We start from the raw sequence: 20,146 nt of genomic DNA, 5'->3' as shown, positions 1-20,146 counted from the left end.
CCCATTCTATTACCTCCCTTCCATACCCTTTCCATAGCCATAACCCCCTTTTATGCTAAGAATAATAGTAATAGACCACATCAGAGTTGGAGTATAAATGGCCACAACAGCCTTTTTTATAAACCAGTATTCAAAATAACTCCACCTTAAAACTTTAATCAAATAACTTTCCATTAACATGTAAACCACATTTTAAATCGCATTTCTTCACTCCCAGTCTATTGGTCTCTGACGGCACCCCTGAAAACTTCTCACTTTCCACCACTACACTGCGGGCCATCATTTTACCATAACCAGGCCTCCAGCTGTAACCAGCTCGGAGACAACCCCCTCCCGCAGTGCAACCATCACCGTATTCCAGCAGACACCATTCCACTGGAATACAACTGAGGGGCACATACCAGCGATGAGCCCCCACCATTTACCATACCATCTGATTTTAGCCACCGTCAAAAACCAAAGACACTGCCACAGCCCACTAAGAGGAACCCCTTACCCTTAAGGGCCCTTCCACACCCGCAGGGCACGCTGGATCCCATCCTGCAGACCCAGCGCCCACAAATTAATTCCCACAGGCGATAAATGCACCCCATCCCCCCTCAGGTACATCCCAACATTGACCTCCAACTCCAAGTGCCGTATAACCAACCCCCCTTTACTAGCCACGAAACGGCCAATCACCTTGTTCAGCCGTACCCTGGCCTTGTTGAGCTTATCTACCGACCACGCTATCCGCCAGCTGGTCCGTGCAACAATGTCGGACCATACTATCAATGTCCCCGGGAAAGTTTTCTGCAAAGTCAAAAAATCCGCCTTTACAGCCGCAATCAGATATCCAATGGATCTGACCCCCAAGTCATTCCCTCCCACATGCAAGACCAGCACATTGGGCGGTCTGTCCAACCGCGCGTACCGATAGACCTCAGGCACCACCTTGCTCCAAACTATCCCTGGGATTCCCAACCACCTAATGCAAGCCTCCCTTCTCGGAATCCCCAGTTGCCTGCCGTCCAACCTAGCGTCTGCTCTTTTGGCCCCCCAGAACACATACGAATGCCCAAGAATCCAAACGAGGCGCGTTTGACCTCCATCTGAAACAGAAACACAGAAACAAAGTAGAACCAACATCCAATGACCCCACCAAACTCAATGAAAACACTTACTTCCCCACACCGAAAGGGTATTGTCAGCGCCCCCCTCCCCTCAAACTACCTCCGTCACCAGCTGGGGGCGCACATAAGAACAAAACCTCCTTGATTCCCATCTCCCAATCTGTTTAATCGCCACTTCATCCAACCCACATCTGGCAGCTTCTGTAGCCGCCCCAATGCGGAAGGAGTGGGAAGCGAACTGCACACCCTCGAGTCCGGCCGACCCAAGGCACTTGCGAAAATTGAATTGAATTGAAACCTGGATAAAAAAGACCCATCTTTATGCTTCAAGAAAGGCCCCCCCCCCCAACCGGTCGTACTTCCAAAAACTCTTAGGTCGCCCTAACCGGGCAAACTGCCACCCCTGGTAGAGCGAACAACTGAATTTCCACACCCTTTCCCTTCTGATCCGTTTTGGACCAACATAACCGCAACACCAGCCGATTGTCAAAAAGGCACACGTCTTCCACCCCCAAACCCCCCGAAACCCTTTTAGATGGGCTCACCAATTCCCCTACTCGAAATGCGCCAAAAAACGCTAACGAAAAAGCCGCCTGAAACAAACGCAACTCGTAACCCTGAAGAAACCCCCCCCCAAATGCGGCCCGATTACCTGCAAAATTGCAAAGGTAACCGGCCTCCTCTTATCTTTTTGAGGATTCGCCTTCCGGTACACCTTCAGTGCCTGACGCACCCGAAAATCCTTCGTAAAATCAGGAAGGCCTTGAAGCTTGAACCAAAAGGCCAAACCCGCCAGCTTCCGTTCTATCCCGGACACAGAGCCGCCGTCCTCCATATGCCTGGAGACAAAGTATACTACCAGTAGCCGCAATTCCGACCCCCCCAGCTCAGCATCCACTAGCCGTATAAACTCAGTCCACTCCCTCCAGATCCTGGTATAGGCCGCCCACTTACCGATTTCCTGATCCAGCCTGCCGCGGCTGCAAGGCAACCTCCCAAAGCCAGCCCGGGCAGGGAAGCCTCACCTTCTCTGCCGCCGGAGCCAGTTCCCTGAATCTGTCCCACTGAAACCGAGACAGGGAATCAGCCAAAGTGTTATCAACACCCGGGATATGCACCGCATACAGGAAAATGTTCAACTGTAGGCAACGCAAGACAAGGTGGCGCAGTAAACGAATCACCGGCTGAGACAACGCGGTGACCCGATTAATGACTTGTACCACCCCCATGTTGTCACAATTCAACCTGATCTTTAAGTTCCTACACTCTGATCCCCATAGCTCCATCGCCAGGACCACTGGGAACAGCTCCAACAATACCAGGTTACCAAGCAACCCCGCCTCCCCCCACGAATCCGGCCAGGCCTCCGCACACCATTGTCTCTGAAAGAAGGCCCCATATCCTGTTGACCCCGCCACATCCGTCACCAGCTCCAAATCAAAGTTGCTCACCGGTGCCCCCATCCAAACTGACCGCCCAATATAACTCTCCAGGAACGTATGTCAGACCCGCAGATCCTCTCTGTGTTCCCTGGTGAGCCTAATGAAATGGGTAGGAATCCGCACTCCTGCGGTAGCAGCGGACAGCCGTCGGCAGAAAACCCTGCCCATCGGAATAATCCAACACGCAAAGTTAAGCTTACCCAAAAGAGATTGGTGACCCCGCAGCTGCACCTTCCCGAGTCCCATTAGTTCCCTAATCTCACTCCGCAACGCATCCACCTTGTCTAACGGAAGTCTGCACTCCATGACTTCGGAATCGATCACTATGCCCAAAAAACTCAGCTCCGTCGTTGGGCCCTCCCTTTTGTCTCCGGCCAGCGGAACACCAAACCTGCCCGCAATGTGCTGCAACGTAGCCAAAAGAATCGCACACACATTGGAGGCCGGAGGCCCAACAAACAAAAAATCATCGAAGTAATGGATCACAGAATCCACACCCGACACTCCCGAACGACCCATTCCAGGAACGAGCTGAATTTTTCAAACATAGCGCAGGAAATGGAGCAACCCATAGGCAAACACCGATCCACGTAGAATGCCCCTTCCCAGGAACACCCCAACAGCCAAAAACTGTCCGGGTGCACTGGGAGTAAACGGAAAGCTGACTCAATGTCCAACTTGGCCATGAGCACGCTCTGACCGTAAAGCCGTACCCACTGCACCGCCGCGTCAAACGAAGTATACAACACCGTGCACGCCTCCGGGTCAATAGGATCGTTAACTGACCCTCCCTTTGGGAACGAGAGGTGGTGGATAAGGCAAACTTGTTTGGTTCCTTCTTAGGCACCACCCCTAGCGGCGACACCACCAACTCCCGCAACGGCTTCTCGTGGAATGGCCTGCCCATGCGGCCCAATGCCACCTCCTTCGCAAATTTTTCCGAAACCACCCCCGGATTCCTTAGTGCCGACCACAACTTCCGCGCCACAGGCGGCACAACTTCCAGTGAGCATGGTATCCTAAAACCCTCAGAGAACCCAGCCACCAACAGGGCTGCTGCCTCCCTGTTAGGATACCTATTTAGAAAAAAAACGCATCCTTTCCTCCCTCACTGGCGTCGACCCTCTTGTTAGCAATATCCCGGCACGCTTCCCTTTTTTGATGCATCGGGACACGGGGTGAGTCCCCCCGCATCCAGAACACCCGTGCTTGAAATGGCATGTCCCTCCGAACTTGCAGGACCCCTCATTAAATTGCCAGCACACCCCCAATTTTTTTCCGGTCGACGGTCCAGAGGCATTGGTCCCCCCGACCCCCCCCCCCACTGAAAAACTGGTTCGGGGGCCGAGCCGAAGACATAAGCTGCATCCAAAGGCTGATGTCCTTGTGGTCCCATCTAAGAGACGGACGCACAGCCCTCCGCTGGCGGAATTGTTCATCGTACCTAAGCCACGTGCTCCCCCCGTACACTCTATGCGATTGGGGAGCAATCGCATCCAAGTAACAAAACAATGCTGAGCAATGTTCTGGAGTTTTCTCCCCTATCACACTGGCTAAAATAGCGAACGCCTGCAGCCAATTCGTGAAGGTCCTGGGTATCAACTGGTACCGTCGCTTTTCCTCGTCATCTTTCTTAGAATCGCCTGGCTTAACCCTATCAAGATTAAACTTCTCCAACGGCAGTAGGGAAAAAATCTCCACATACTCACCCTTTCCGATTTTGTCCCTCACCTCCTGTTTCAGGTGCTCACCTAACGGCCCCTCAAAGCACACGTAAACTTTGCACTTCGCTGCATCCGCTATGCGAACTATGTCTGACCTGACCGTAGTACCAGACCCCCCGCTTTCTCAGCAGCGTCCTTACTTACCGCCACCGGAGCCGGAGGAACCGCAGGAGTCCCGACCACTGAATCCACCGAATTTGGGTACAGTGATGTATGACCGTGTAATTGTCATTCAAAGTGCATCAGTGCTGAAAGCTGAAAATTGGTCTGGGCAGGAGGGGGGGGGGGGTTAAGTGCCCAGTAATCAAGTAGTTAACCACTTCCGGACCGCCCACCGTCATTATACGTGATCAGTTTGAAGAGGAATACCAATGTTAGGGTAGAAGCTAGCTACCATAGCCCCAGTATCCTCTTCTTCAGTGGGCGGTCCGCTACAAGATAAAAGTGGTCTCTGCAGCGGGTACGCCGCAAGATCACTTTTATCGGCCGCGGAAGAGGCCCCCCCGCCGCTCTCTGGTGCCTTCCGCCGCCCTCTCCCTTGCAGTGTATGGAGACGAGTGAAGGGAAGATGGCCCCCCACCCATCTCCATATCACTGCAGGGCGGAAGTGACGTCAAATCGTCATTTCCGCCCATACGTCTTAAAAGGACATTTTTGTGTTGTCATTTTTTCAAATGACAATTTTTTCTTTTTTTTTTTTTTTATTGCATTTAAGTCCAAATATGAGATGTGAGGTCTTTTTGACCTCCGATCTCATATTTAAGAGGACCTGTCATGCTTTTTTTCTATTACAAGGGATGTTTACATTTCTTGTAATAGGAATAAAAGTGACCCAATTAAAAAAAAAAAAAACAGTGTTAAAATCAAAAAAATTAAGTAAAATAAATAAGAAAAAAAAAATGTAAAGCGCCGTGTCCCTAGACCTCCTCTGTAACTCAAAATATGTAACCTGTAGAATTTTTTTAAATGTCGCCTATGGAGATTTTTACGGGTAAAAGTTTGACGCCATTCCACGAGCGGGCGCAATTTTGAAGCGTGACATGTTGGGTATCAATTTACTCGGCATAACATTATCTTTCACAATATAAAACAAATTGGGCTAACTTTACTGTTGTCTTATTTTTTTATAAAAAAAAAGTGAATTTTTCCCAAGCTTGTAAGACCGCTGCGCAAATACGGTGTGACAAAAAGTATTGCAATGACCGCCATTTTATTCTCTAGGGTGTTAGAAGACAAATGTATAATGTTTGGGGGTTTCAAGTAATTTTCTAGCAAAAAAACTTGTTCTTAACTTGTAAACACCGAGTCTGAAAAACAGGCCCGGGGCTTAAGTGGTTAAAAATGGTCCACATCCTACAACTCATAGCAGGTGTACAGTATGTATGATGAGCCCAGCTTTAGATGGAACCGTCACACTCAAACTGCCAAACTAGATTGACTGGCTCTACCTTTCGTTACAGCTGGAGCTATCTACAGTATAAACAAGGCCAGCTTTGTACCGACAATAAACAGCCCTAATCACATGTAATTATGTCTATTCATTCCGACCAATGTTCTACACAGGAGCCACAGGTTGGTTTGATGTTGGAAAGAGTAGACAAGAAGTAACGGTTGTTATAATAAACAAAAAAATATATTTTTTTTTTTTATGGCATCCCAGTCTTATGCCTTGTTCCTGGAGAATCGATCCCAGACAGTGAAACTAAGAGCCTTCACTTCGGAAGCACGCACCATTTCATGCGGAGTCCCTCAAGGATCACCCCTGTCGCCCGTTCTCTTCAACATCTAACTCCGCCCACTCCTCAAAATCATCAGCAAACAGGACCTGCTCTACCATTCCTACGCTGACGACACCCAACTTTACTTTCGCATCAGCAACAAAAAAAGACCAAAATCACGGGCTAGAACAATGCCTCACATTGATAGACAATTGGATGACGGCGAGACACCTTCAACTTAATGGATCCAAAACAGAACTTCTGCTTCACGCAAACCGAAAGACAAATTCTAGGACGACATGGACGCAGTGTTGGCAACCTACCAGATTGAAATTTACTGGCACGACACCTGAAATTTACTGGCGCAGACACGTTTTTGCTGGCATTTCACAAAAGTTACTAAATTAAATTTTTAGGTGCAAATTTCAGTATTTAGGCTACAAACAAGTACGCTAAGCAAATAGTAATGCCCCTTACTCCGACCATGATCAGCCGAGTCTCGTGTACTTACTGATCACAGAGCACGCCACACGCGCCCTGCATGCTCAGGAGGACATACATGGATGCTGTAGCCATCTTTCAGCTATAACATGGGCATGAGGAGGATAAAGTAGCGCAGTGCTAAATGTCCTGGTCATGAAGGGGGTAGAACCTTCCCGAGGTCAAGTGGTTAATTTGAATCACATTAAGAATAGAAGAAATGGGTTTGATCTGATCACTCGTGTTTTATTAACCACTTAAGGACCGCCTCCTGCACATATACGTCGGCAGAATGGCACGGCTGGGCACAAGCACGTACCTGTACGTCCGCCGCCGCTGGAGTCCTGCGATCGGTCCCCGGAGCTGAAGAACGGGGAGAGCTGTGTGTAAACACAGCTTCCCCGTTCTTCACTGTGGCTCTGTCATTGATCGTGTGTTCCCCGATATAGGGAAACACGATCAATGACGTCACACGTCCAGCCCCGCCCTCCTACAGTTAGAAAAACATATGAGGTCACACATAACCCCTACATTGCCCCCTAGTGGTTAACTCCTAAACTGCACTGGTATTTTCACAGTAAACAATGCATTTTTATAGATTTTTTTGCTGTGAAAATGACAATGGTCCCAAAAATGTGTCAAAATTGTCCGATGTGTCTGCCATAATGTCGCAGTCACAAAAAAAATCACTGATCGCCGCCATTAGTAGTAAAAAGAAAATAATTAATAAAAATGCAATACAACGATCTCCTATTTTGTAAACGCTATGAATTTTGCGCAAACCAATCGATAAACGCTTATTGTGATTTTTTTTTACCAAAAATAGGTAGAAGAATACGTATCGGCCTAAACTGAGGGAAAAAAAAGTTTTTTTTATATCTTTTTGAGGGATATTTATTATAGCAAAAAGTAAAAAATATTGATTTTTTTTCTAAATTTTCGCTCTATTTTTGTTTGTAGCGCAAAAAATAAAAACCGCAGAGGTGATCAAATACCACCAAAAGAAAGCTCTATTTGTGGGAAAAAAAGGACGCCAATTTTGTTTGGGAGCCACATCGCGCGCCCGCGCAATTGTCAGTTAAATCAACGCAGTGCCGAATCGCAAAAACTGGCCAGGTCCTTTACCTGCCTAAAGGTCCGGGTCTTAAGTGGTTAAAAATGGTCTTACAACTCATATCAGGTGTATGTATGTGTATCAGAACATCTTTCTATGGAGCTTTAAACGTTCAAACTGCCAAACTAGGTTGACTGTCTCTACCTTTAATTACCGTACACCTGGAACTATCTTCAGTCTAAACAAGGCCAGCTTTGTACCGACAATAAACAGCCCTAATCACATGTAATTATGTCTAATGATTCAGACCAGCCTTCTACTTAGTCGCTATGGGTGGGTTTAGATGTTGGAAACAGTAGACAAGGGGTAACATTTGCTTAGGCAGTTGTTATTAGAACACCTCTAGTATATAGTAAGGAGGTATAGATGGTCTGAAGAGTCTATCCGGGAAAGAGTCTACCAGAGGGTCTGTGAGTCAGTGTCTCATGTGGGACGACATCTGAATGATGAAGGTTTAGGAAAAAACGAAGATCCAACTATATATATATTTCCTTCGAATTAGAAAAATAAGTATAGACAGAGTAATACTTTAAATACTCTCAATTCTATACCTTATCCCAACATTTTGGTGACCAGAAGAAGCTCTGGAGGTTTGTGCTCTCATCTAGAAGTTTGCTAGAACCTTAGGAGTCTGAGCCACACATCGATCGGGGAAGAAGCTTGGGGTTCTGGAATTGTAATCTGGAGACCTTGAAGACTGAGCATTGAACCAGAAGATTGGAAGACTGTGAATAGAAGACTGACCCGTGAAGCAGAAGATTGGAAGACTGACCTTTGGAGTAGAAGCCTGGAAGACTGTGAATGGAAGACTCAACTGTGGACCAGAAGACTGGAAGACTGTGAAAAAAGACTCAGCTGTGGACCAGAAGACTGGAAGACTGTGAATAGAAGACTGACCCGTGAAGCAGAAGATTGGAAGACTGACCTGTGGAGCAGAAGACTGGAAGACTGTGAATGGAAGACTCAACTGTGGACCAGAAGACTGGAAGACTGTGAATGGAAGACTCAACTGTCTGTGGACCAGAAGACTGGAAGACTGTGAATAGAAGACTGACCCGTGAAGCAGAAGATTGGAAGACTGACTTGTGGAGCAGAATGCTGGAAGACTGTGAATGGAAGACTCAACTGTGGACCAGAAGACTGGAAGACTGTGGATAGAAGACTGACCGGTAAAGCAGAAGACTGGATGACTGAATGGAAGACTGACCCGTGAAGCAGAAGATTGTGAATGGAAGACTGAACCGTGGGGCAGAAGATTGTGAATGGAAGACTGACCCGTGGGGCAGAAGATTGTGAATGGAAGACTGACCCGTGGGGCAGAAGATTGTGAATGGAAGACTGACCCCGTGGGGCAGAAGATTGGAAGATTGTGAATGGAAAACTCAGCTGTGGAGCAGAAGATTGGAAGACTGTGAACGGAAGACTGACCTGTGGAGCAGAAGACTGGAAGACTATAAACGGAAGACTCACCTGTGGAGCAGAAAACTGGAGGATCGAAGAGAAGACTGAACCTTGGAGCAGAAGACCTGAACCGAGTACCGCAAAAGGAACTTAAAGTTTGGCGCCCCAATGCCGTAAGTATTCAGTGTTTTCTTTTATGTATTATAACTCTATGGTTATCCTCCATTTTGTAAAGTGCTGAGCAGATCGTTGGTGGTGCTGGTGCAAGGATTTTTGTCTACACGGGCAAAGGTACATTTTGGTGCCCCCAATCGTGCTCCTGCCACCCCACTCTGCTTCACAATGCAACCCTCATATGGAATACATTTTATTTGTGCTCTATTAAGCTATAGTGGTTTAGTGGCTGCAATAATAACCCACGGCACTGGTTTCCATGGCCGCATTAATACCTCCCAGCATCAGTGTCAGTCGCTGCATTAATGACCACCTACTATGGTATACGTGGCTGCAATAATAACCCTCCAGCATTGATGTCAGTGGCTGCAATAATAATCCCCAACTGTGGTGTCAGTGGCTGCAATAATAACCACCAGCACTGGTTTATGTGGCCACAATAATAACCCACAGCATTGTTATCACTGGACCTCATAATAACCCTCTGGAATGGGGTGAGGGGCAGCAATAATAACCCTCAGCTTTGGGGTGAGTGGCAGCAGGAATAACCCCCAGCACTGGTGTCAGTGGATGCAATGATAAACTCTAGCATTGTTGTCAGTGGCCACAATAATAACCCCCAGCATTGAGGTCAGTGGCCACAGTAATAACTCCCAGTATTGGTCTCAGTGGCTGCAATAATAGCCCTCAGATTTGGGGTAAGTGGCAGCAGGAATAACCCTGAACACTGGTTTCTGTGGCTACAATAATAACCCACAGCATTGGTGTCAGTGGCCAGAATAATAAAACCCAGCAGTGGTCGCAATAATAACACTCATCATTGGGGTGAGTGGCAGAAATCATAACCCCCAACTATGGTGTCAGTGGCTTCAATAATAACCCCCAGCATTGGGGTGAGTGGCAGCAATAATAGCCTCCTACTTTAGTGTCAGTGGAATCAATAATAACCCCCAGCACTGGTTTCTGTGGCTACAATAATAATCCCCCAGCATTCGTGTCAGGGCCACAAAATTAAATCCCAGCATTGGTGTTAGTGGCTGGAATAATAGACCCCGGCATTGGTGTCAGTAGCCACAATAATAAACCCCACCATTCGTGTTAGTGGCTGTAATAATAACCCTCAGCATTGGAGTGAGTGGCAGAAATCATAACCCCCAACTATCATAGCTCCCAACTGTCCCTGATTTCGAGGGACTGTCCCTGATTTGAAACACAGTCCCTCTGTCCCTCTTTCCTCCTCATTTGTCCCTCATTTTGGTCTGATCTGTATAGTTGTATATAAAATGCACTTTTTATCTTTCAAAAATTGTTTCCCAGTGCTAAAACTTTCATTCAAATTCTAAATTTTAAAAAACAAAATAAAGAAACACTCCAAATCTGGTCCTCATACAGGTCCTCAGTGGCTCTGGACTGGCTCTTTGACGTTTTTTTTTTTTCCTCTCTTGGTGGCAGACCCAGACAACAACAGGTCTGCACCCTCTTGTTCTCCGCGCTGCAAAAGCCCTGATCCACTGTCCAAAGCCTGGGGAAAACATTCTGCTCTCCACCTCTGTTTGCAGGAAATCCTGGGTATTGAAGCCCACAGCCCCAATATCTTCTACACTACAATGGCCCCTCTGGACTACATGTCCCACTGTTCTCAGTAGCTCCATCATCTTTTACCTGATTGGCTGTCGCCGCTGCAGTCAACTCTGGGTGGGGGTTAATGAGTAGCAGAGGAGTACACATAGCCCACAAATGCAACTACCTGTAATCACAGTGGCAGGGGGGAGAAAGGAGGAGAGCAGGCACAGGAGGGCTCAACCTATTACTCCAGTGGGCTCCAATAAAAAAAAACGAACAGATTCCCACATCCATACCAGAAGTAGGGGACCTCTGACATGATGGGGGGACATCTGACATGATTGGGGGAGCTCTGATGTAATGGGGGACCTCTGACATGATGGGGGGACATCTGACATGATTGGGGGAGCTCTGATGTAATTGGGGACCTCTGACATTATGGGGGGGAGACCTCTGATATGATGAGGGGCCTCTGACATGATGGGGAAACCTCTGATATAATGGGGGGAGCTCTGATATGAAGGGGCAACCTCTGACATGATAGGGGGAACTCCGATATGATGGGGGACCTCTGTCATAATGAGGGACCGCTGACATAATGGGGGGACATCTGACATGATTGGGGGAGCTCTGATGTAATGGGGGACCTCTGACATGAAGGGGGAGCTCTGATATAATTGGGGCCTCTGACATGATGGGGGGACTTCTGATATGATGAGGGGAGCTCTGATATGAAGGGGCAACCTCTGACATGATAGGGGGAACTCCGATATGATGGGGGACCTCTGTCATAAAGAGGGACCTCTGACATAATGGGGGACATCTGACACGATGGGGGAACCTCTGATATGATGGAGAACCTCTGATATGATGAGGGACCTCTGACATGATGGGGAGATCTAATATGATGGGGGCCTCTGTCATGATGGGGGGACTTCTGATATGAGGAGTGGAGTTCTGATATAAAGGGGGACCTCTGACATGATGGGGGACCTCTGATGTAATGAGGGACCTCTGATATGATGAGTGACCTCTGATATGATGGGGGACCTCTGATATGATGGGGGACCTCTTACATGGTGGGGGACCTCTGGTATGATGGGGGACCGCTTATATGATGAGGGACCTCTTATATAATGGGGGACTTCTGGCATGAAGTGGGGGACCTCTGATATGATGATGGGCTTCTGTCTTGATGGGGGGGGGGAACTCTGATATGTAGGGAATACTACTGACATGATGGAAGGACCTCTGATATCACAGGGGACCTCTGACATGATTATGCTATACATAATGGAAGTCTACTGCAAAGTGCTGACCGTCCCACAACCACGGGTACACTGTGCCACACTCGCGGTGTGGAAAAACCATACCACATCAATGTGAAAGTGCCCTTAGTCTTTAAGACGTCTTCTTCTGTCTGTGGCACCAAGGCTGTCCAAGTGAAGGCAGAGTATTCTCAATCTTCTAGTGAGATTTACGATACTCAGCATTCCCCAGGATCTCGTCAGAAGGATGGTAGTGGAGCCCTCTACTGTGCAGTGGGTAGATTTACAATTTTTTTATCTTTGTATCCATAACTATAAACTTAAAAAAAAAAACTTTACTTCTAAAATAATTTTTGGGCTGCCCACTTGTAGTTTAAGATGATTCTATTATAGGCATTTATAGAGCATTAAAAATGTGCACAGCGCTATACATTCTGTCCAATCACATTAGTCCCTGTCCTCAAAGAACTTACAATCTAAGGTCCCTGGACGGGAGCTGATAAACCCACGACCATGTTTTTGGAGTGCAGGACATTCCGATCAGACAGTTAATATTTTTGGCAACGCAATGCTCTGCTCTACATGCATTGCTGTACATTACTGCAACGCAGAGATGTAAATGGGCCCCTTAATGCCTTCGGGGGCCCATTCACATTTATGTATTGTGGCAACACACCTGTTCTAGATACATTGCAATTACATTCTTTATAAATAGCTCCTCAAAGCATTGAATATAGGGCTTAACGCACAATGCACCGTAGTGCACCACAACACAGATACTGTACGTTGCGGTGCGTTGTTAACTGCTTGCCGACCAGCCGCCGTTATACGGCGGCAGGTCGGCTCCCCTGCGCGAGAGCCCATAGCTATTAGTCGGCTCTCGCGCAGGCCACCAGGGGCCTGCGCGAGGGCACACGCGATCGCTCGTTACAGAGCGGGGACCGGGAGCTGTATGTGTAAACACACAGCTCCCAGTCCTGTCAGGGAGAGAAATTTGTATCTTCTGTTCATACAACGTATGAACAGAAGTTCGGTCATTTCCCTTAGTGAGGCCACCCTCCCCCCTACAGTTAGAACACACCCAGGGAACATACTTAACCCCTTCCTGTCCCGCCCGAACATCGGACAGCGCGTATCTCATCCCTACCGGCGCGTGGTCTGACCACGTGATGGAGCCAATCGAGGTATCTTTAACCGCATGCAATTGGCCATGGGGTACCAGGATGTAGCCAATGCGCGAATACGATTGATGGGGTTTGGAGTAGAAAGAGTAATCCCTCTCACCAGGGTGAAAGAGCCGCCAAGTATCAATCAACTGCGCAGCATGAAGCGCCGCAACTATCCGTCCCCGGGCGTCTCGCGATGTAGACGACGTCCCCGCGGAGGTATCCTCTGGGGGGGAGAGGGGTATGTTCAGGGCTGGACTGGGACAAAAATTTGGCCCTGGACTTCATCTAGACCGGCCCACTTTAATTCAATAAAATGCTGCCCCCACCCCCCAAAAAAATCACGCCCACCAAAAGGCCCCTACATCCATTATTGTATATCATGAGAGGGTGAGAGAGAGGGGAATGAGAGAGAGAGGGAGGGTTGAGGGAAAGGGGGTGAGAGGGGGTGGGTGAGAGAGGGGGTGAGTGTAAGAAAAAGAGAGTGAGTGTAAAAGAGAGGGGGTGAGTGTACGACCCCTTTTTACACTGAGGCGGTTTTTAGGCGCTTTTGGGCTAAAAATAACGCCTGTAAAGCGACTGAAAAACGCTTCCGCTGCAGTCCCAGTGTGAAAGCCTGAGTGCTTTCACACTGGGGCGCTGCCAGGGCATTAGAAAAAGTCCTCCAAGCAGCATCTCTGTTTTGAAAAACGGCCCACTGAGCCATCGGCCCACCGGGAAACTCCCTGTAGTCCCTATGGCCAGTCCATCCCTGGGTATGTTCAGATCCCCTCCCAGGATAAGTTGTCCTTCAGTGTATCGCATAAGTCTATCTACAGTTTTCTTAATGAAAGTGTCCTGATGGACATTGGGGGCATACAAGTTCGCTAACGTCACCCTACTGTTTCCGATAAGGCCATTCAGGAACAGGAAGCGTCCCTCGCTGTCTGTCTGGGTGTCTTCAAGTCTCCAAGGTACCTTTGGTGAGATAAGGATGGAGACTCCTCTGGATTTGGCCTCTGAGTACCCCGAATGATAGACCAGGGGGTAGTATCTATTCTTAAGTAGTGGCAATCTAAGGTCCCTGAAATGCGTTTCCTGTATCATGACAATGTCTGCCTTCAGGCGACGCATGTCATGGAGTAACATCTTTCGCTTTTCGGGAGTGTTCAAGCCCTTTGCATTTAGGGATATGATATTGAGTGGGTCCCTGACCGCACCTTGTATAGGGGGGTTGGGGGAGGGGGTATTAAGGTAGGGGGGGTTGGTTGGTGTGAGTAAGAAGCAGAGAACAGTACACCAGGGAGAACTAGAAAAAGAAAGAGAGAGAACAGAATGGAACGCTGGTACTAGATCGTGCAGATACAGGGAGAACTAATATAGCCCTAACGGCTGAGGCACTCGCCGGGGCCCCCGCTCAAAGGGTAACCCTGGGGTATAGAGCGCCGCCCTACTTGGGGAAGTGGGTGTGGAGAGCCAAGGTATGAGCTACCCGGCCCTCTCCCCCAAAATGTGTAAGTGAAAAGTGTAACCTATATCGGTAACATGAATAAGGCATAGTTATACCAAAGAACATACTCTACAACAACACCTAGGAATAGTGTAAGCAATACAACGATAGGCATAAGAAAAAACATCCCAAACTTTGCAGTGTAAAATAAGGTGCAGATCGCTCAGCAGTCCCCCTCCCCTCCCAAGCATACCAAAACCAACTGGTGTCCGCCCCCCACATCTCCCACCCAGTGGCAGGTCCAACTATCCCAGGCATAATATAGCGCATGGCGGGGGGGGGATTCTCCGCACGGAAGTCAAGGCCTCCCCCTCCCGATTCCAGCCGCTCCATGTCAGCAAAACGTGATATCTACCTCCAGGCAGTGGATCGTCATTCTCTAAGCATTGTGGGGAGACAGCCATGGCCCCTTCCAAAAATAACAGCCCCCACCCCTCAATAGGAGCATGCCTAAACAACCACCCTCCCCCCCAAAAAAAACTGGCAGCCGGCACACTACCAGCGGGCTGTCGCTCCGTTGTGTGTGCGTGTCTGCATCAATCAGTTCCATCAGTGCGGGGGGGGGGGTGAGGGGTGGCCTGGCAGGCAACACAAAGTACACCCGGTGCGTGTCATGGTTCAGGCCGCGGCCCTGTATGCCTGGATCTGGCGTACATGGCAAGGGGGCAACAAGGCAAGATAGTGGGTTGGGGTGGGGCAAAACAGGCCAATGCGAACAGCGGGAGGAGTGGAGTGGAGATCAGAGATGGGGAGATATGGCCCTCGGCCTACTCACGTGGCTGCCGAACGATTCCTCTGTCTTCCCCGTTGCTGGCAACGTGGAGGGGGGCCGCGTCTTGCCGAGGGTCCGGAGCGCCCGGGAGGCCTCGGCAGCAGCTGCAGCCAGTTGGGTACCTGGATGGGTTCTGCTTCTAGGAAGTCGAATAGCGCCGGGAGGTCCGCCATCGTCTGCAGGTCTTCTAGCACGCTTCGGAACAGCCCCACGACCGTATCACCGAGGGTCTCTCCCTCCGCACCCTCCGGGATTCCCCGCAGCCGCAGATTATTGCGGCGGCTGCGGTCTTCGATGTCCTCTAGGTGGAGCTGTAGCTCCACTGCCGCGTCCCGGTGCAGGTCCCTCGCGGTCTCCAGGGCCGCCACCCTCGCCTCCAAGGCCGACACCGATGCCTCCCCAGTTGTCACCCGCTCCGTCAATGTGGAGACCTCGCCACGGACCTCCTGGATGTCCCGGTTATGCGTTTCCTCCAGCCGGAGGATAAGAGACTCTATGTCTGACCGGGTCGGGAGGGCCTCAATGTCCGCGCGTGTTGGGAGGGCCAAAAGCAGAGCACTTATTTCCTGGTCTTGCATCTCGTCGGCGGTTTGTTGGGTCTCGGGCAGCTCGGGACCAGGTAAGCAGTGAAGCTGGCTCGGAAGCTCGACCACCGGGGGAGCTGTATTAGGTGAGCCCGCACTGGTAAACGATGAGGTGCTTCCCTGTGGGGATCCTCGTGTTAGGCCTTGTGGTGCAGTTGCTCTGGCGCCCGGGGATTTACTCTGTAGGCTGTGGAAGTATTTGTGAATTTCGCCTGGTCTTGCTCCAGGGGGTGCCTTGCGGTTAGTTGCCCTAGTGCTATACCTTCTAGCCGGGTGCATACCGATATTTCAGTGTATTTGCTGGGTTTGCAGGCCATGCCCCCCAACAAGGGACTTTTTTTTTTTTTTTTTTTTTACAAAGAACTAGTTTGGGTTCTTTTATTTCTGTTTTTAAATTATTTCATACCATACTATTTGGCTGAACCCGGTTCAAATCGAATTCAGGGCTTTTTTTCTAATTTTGAGAGGTTTCCTCACTTCCTGTCTGGTGCAAAGGTTGCAAAGAGGGGAGATCTTCCTAATGGAGCTGCAAACAGTTGACACCTAACGGGGTAGGTCAGTGGTCCTCAACTCCTATCCTCAGGACCCACTAACAGGCCAGATTTTAAGTATTACCTTGGGGAGATGCAGACTAGAATACTTCAATCACTGAGCAGCAAATGATATCACCTGTGATGTTACCATGCAAACCTGGCCTGTTAGTGGCGGGTCCTTAAGGGACAGGTATTAAGAACCACTGGGGTAGGTTGATGTACACAGGACCGGACTGGGACAAGAAATAGGCCTGGGCATTTTAAACTGGATAGCACAATACCTGGGGGGGGGGGGTAGGTCGGAGATGTGGGGTGGGCATTGGCGGTGGTTGGTGACCAGATATTCATCACGAGAGACGGCCCCCCCATTCCTTTAAAGAGATGGGGCCCCCCATTCCTTTAAAGAGATGGTCCCCCCCATTCCTTTAACGAGATGGCCCCCCATTCCTTTAAAGAGATGGGTCCCCCCCATTCCTTTAAAGAGATGGCCCCCCATTCCTTTAAAGAGATGCCCCCCCATTCCTTTAAAGAGATGGGCCCCCCACTCCTTTAAAGAGATGGCCCCCCCCATACCTTTAAAGAGATGCCCGCCATACCTTTAAAGAGATGCCATACCTTTAAAGAAATTGCCCCCCCCCCCCACCATTCCTTTAAAGAGATGGGCCCCCCATTCCTTTAAAGAGATGCCCCCCCATACCTTTAAAGAGATGGCCCCCCCATACCTTTAAAGAGATGCCCCCCCCATACCTTTAAAGAGATGGTCCCCCTCATACCTTTAAAGAGATGCCCCCCCGTACCTTTAGAGAAGGCCCCAATCCACTACCTTTTCACTACAGAGCGGGACGTTGAATGTCGCACTGAAACATATTCGATTTTTTTTTCACTGCACTCCTCCTCCCTGTGCAGCCATCAGTTTCCCAGTCAGTGTTAGGGGACAGGTCACTGTCTCCTTGAGTACAGGTATACCTCCAGATTGGCCGGCCCGCGAGGTGTCTGTCCCCTGCAGGCACTTCCTGCATGTCACAGGACAGGAGCCTTCTTTCCCACCTCCTTCTGCACCTCGTAAGTGTGCTGGCAACGGCTATGCTTTAGGAATGCCTGTATAGCGGGAGGTGAGCAGCGGCCGCGGTCTGTGTTAACTCTTTCTGGACCGTGGTCACCGCTTACCTCCCGCCTTAATATGCATTTATGTAACAAAGAAAATAATATATTTTTGGTTTATGTCTGTTTTTTAATGTATGTCACCTATTTCTCATCACTCAGATACAAAGGGACAAATCCAAACCTCTCTCCACGCTCTGCTACTTCTTTGACTGTCAAGTTGAAGAGTTCTCTCCTCTTCTTCAAGACTCTCAGACAATGTTCGAAACGTACACAAGTTTTCAGCTTTGTCCTGCTCCTCGGATCATTTTCCTATTGTATGATTGTTTTTCTATTGGGAAAAGTCCAACCTAATCAAATTAGATGTAAACCAAAATATGGGACATGGAACGAGACTCAGTTGATCATATTACTTTGGACGTGGCCATTAAAATATCAGTTCCCTCTAAATAGCTGTCCAAATTCTGAAGGCTCTGGCTGTTTCTACACCATGAATCGCACCTTGTATCCAAAGGCAGATGCTGTTGTTATCAGTCACAGGGATGTATATACGTCAGAAGACCTTTTACCTCCAGAATGTAGACCGCCTGACCAATACTGGATCTGGTTTAGCATGGAGTCTCCAAGCAACTGTCTAAATTTATCCCTTATGGATAACAAAATTAACCTCACAATGACTTACCGTCTTGATTCTGATATATTTACTCCATATGGCTGGCTGGAAAAAGCCAACAGGGAAGAAAATTTTACAATCCCCAAAAAGTCATATATGGTGGCATGGGTAGTTAGCAACTGGAATAAAAAATACAGAAGAACTAAGTATTACGAGGAGTTGAAGAAATACATTTCAATTGACGTTTATGGAAAAAACAGTTTGCCTCTACCGCGGAATGAAACTTTTCAAACTCTTGCCACGTACAAGTTCTACCTTGCCTTCGAGAATTCCTTCCATAAGGATTACATCACTGAAAAATTCTGGAAAAATGCAATAATGGTGGGAACCGTGCCCATCGTCATGGGTCTCTCGCGTGAAAATTACGAGCGATTTATTCCAGCTGCCGCTTTTATTCATGTTGATGACTTTTCATCTCCCCAAGAATTGGCCAAATATCTTTGGAGTCTGGATGAGGATGAGAACAGATACAGACAGTACTTTAACTGGAGGTCCAGATATCAGCCAGCCAAACCTGATGACATTTTTCAATCTGGGTACTGCAAAATATGTAGAAAATTAAAAGCGGTCTGTCCTTATAGGACAGTACCAAGTATTGCTGAATGGTTCAAATGAACTTTCTGGATAGACAATGATGGTCTTGGGTAGATGGAGACGGTCTTGGGTAGACGAGCATGATCTTGGGTAGACGAGCATGATCTTGGGTAGACGAAGATTGGTCTTGGGTAGACGAAGATTGGTCTTGGGTAGACGAAGATTGGTCTTGGGTAGACGAAGATTGGTCTTGGGTAGACGAATATTGGTCTTGGGTAGACGAAGATTGGTCTTGGGTAGACGAAGATTGGTCTTGGGTAGATGAAGATTGGTCTTGGGTAGACGGAGATGGTCTTGGGTAGATGGAGATGGTCTTGGGTAGACGGAGATGGTCTTGGGTAGACGGAGATGGTCTTGGGTAGACGGAGACGATCTTGGGTGGGCAGTGATGATATTGGGTGTTCAATGATGTAACAAAATGTTGATTCCAACAGATAACCATACGTATTAAAAGTTGCAGATGCCTATATAAAACAGGTATTTGCACCACTTCCTGGTATAGACTCCCTTGGGAGTTTCTGCCCCTCAGCGTCACCCCTACCCCGCCCCCCCTGTTGTGTTCTGGGAAACACACGGCTCACACAACACAGCGGGGACCCAGTGAGAACGGCGCAGCGCGACTCGTGCATGCACAGTAGGGAACCGGGCAGTGAAGCCGCAGCGTTTCACTTCGCGATTCCCTCACCGAGGATGGTGGCGGGGGAAGCCGAGAGACGAGCTACCACTCGGCTTCGGCTGCTGACGTCGCGGGCGACCTGGACAGGTAAGTGTCCATTTTTTAAAAGTCAGCAGCTGCTGTATTTGTAGCTGCTGGCTTTAAAAAAAAATTTTCAGGTGAACCTCCGCTGCATATATAACGAATGTACATTGTATATACTCTCTCCCCTCTCCTTTTTTCCCCTTTACTATGATTTCTATATGAAAGGATTCCTGATGTCTGCTATTATTGGGTACGGGAGCTGCATTGTGTACTGGTGATGGGAATTGTAGTGCTGAATGTTTACTATGTTTTAAGTTTGTTGTTTTTTCTATGTAAAAAAACCTTGAATAAAAAAATTACAAAAAACAAAGTTTAGTTTATCATAGTTTGAAATACTTAAAAATATATTTTTAGACTTCTGTTTTAGGAAGCCTCCAAATTGTCCACGTGATTGTCCCTTTGGTGTGTGCAGCCTCTGAAAATGTCTGATGAGTAGCAAGTGGTTTTATGATCCTGGTGGGCAGTGGTGATCTTGGTA

General features: G+C 48.5%; 1 protein-coding gene across 1 annotated transcript; it reads left to right on the top strand.

The window, feature by feature from the left end:
* The first annotated feature begins 7,862 nt into the window (after positions 1-7,862).
* LOC120935977 (4-galactosyl-N-acetylglucosaminide 3-alpha-L-fucosyltransferase FUT5-like) lies at positions 7,863-19,577 on the top strand. Its single transcript, XM_040348030.1, has 2 exons — positions 7,863-9,164; positions 17,804-19,577. Exons 1-2 carry the CDS (start codon positions 9,160-9,162, stop codon positions 18,927-18,929), a joined length of 1,131 nt encoding a protein of 376 aa, XP_040203964.1. The 5' UTR covers positions 7,863-9,159; the 3' UTR covers positions 18,930-19,577.
* Positions 19,578-20,146: the final 569 nt, after the last annotated feature.

The sequence above is a fragment of the Rana temporaria genome, chromosome 4 (assembly GCF_905171775.1).
Source record: "Rana temporaria chromosome 4, aRanTem1.1, whole genome shotgun sequence".
Taxonomy (NCBI): domain Eukaryota; kingdom Metazoa; phylum Chordata; class Amphibia; order Anura; family Ranidae; genus Rana; species Rana temporaria.
The sequence above is the reverse complement of the archived record's forward strand: the minus strand, read 5'-3'. Positions and strand labels throughout refer to the sequence as shown.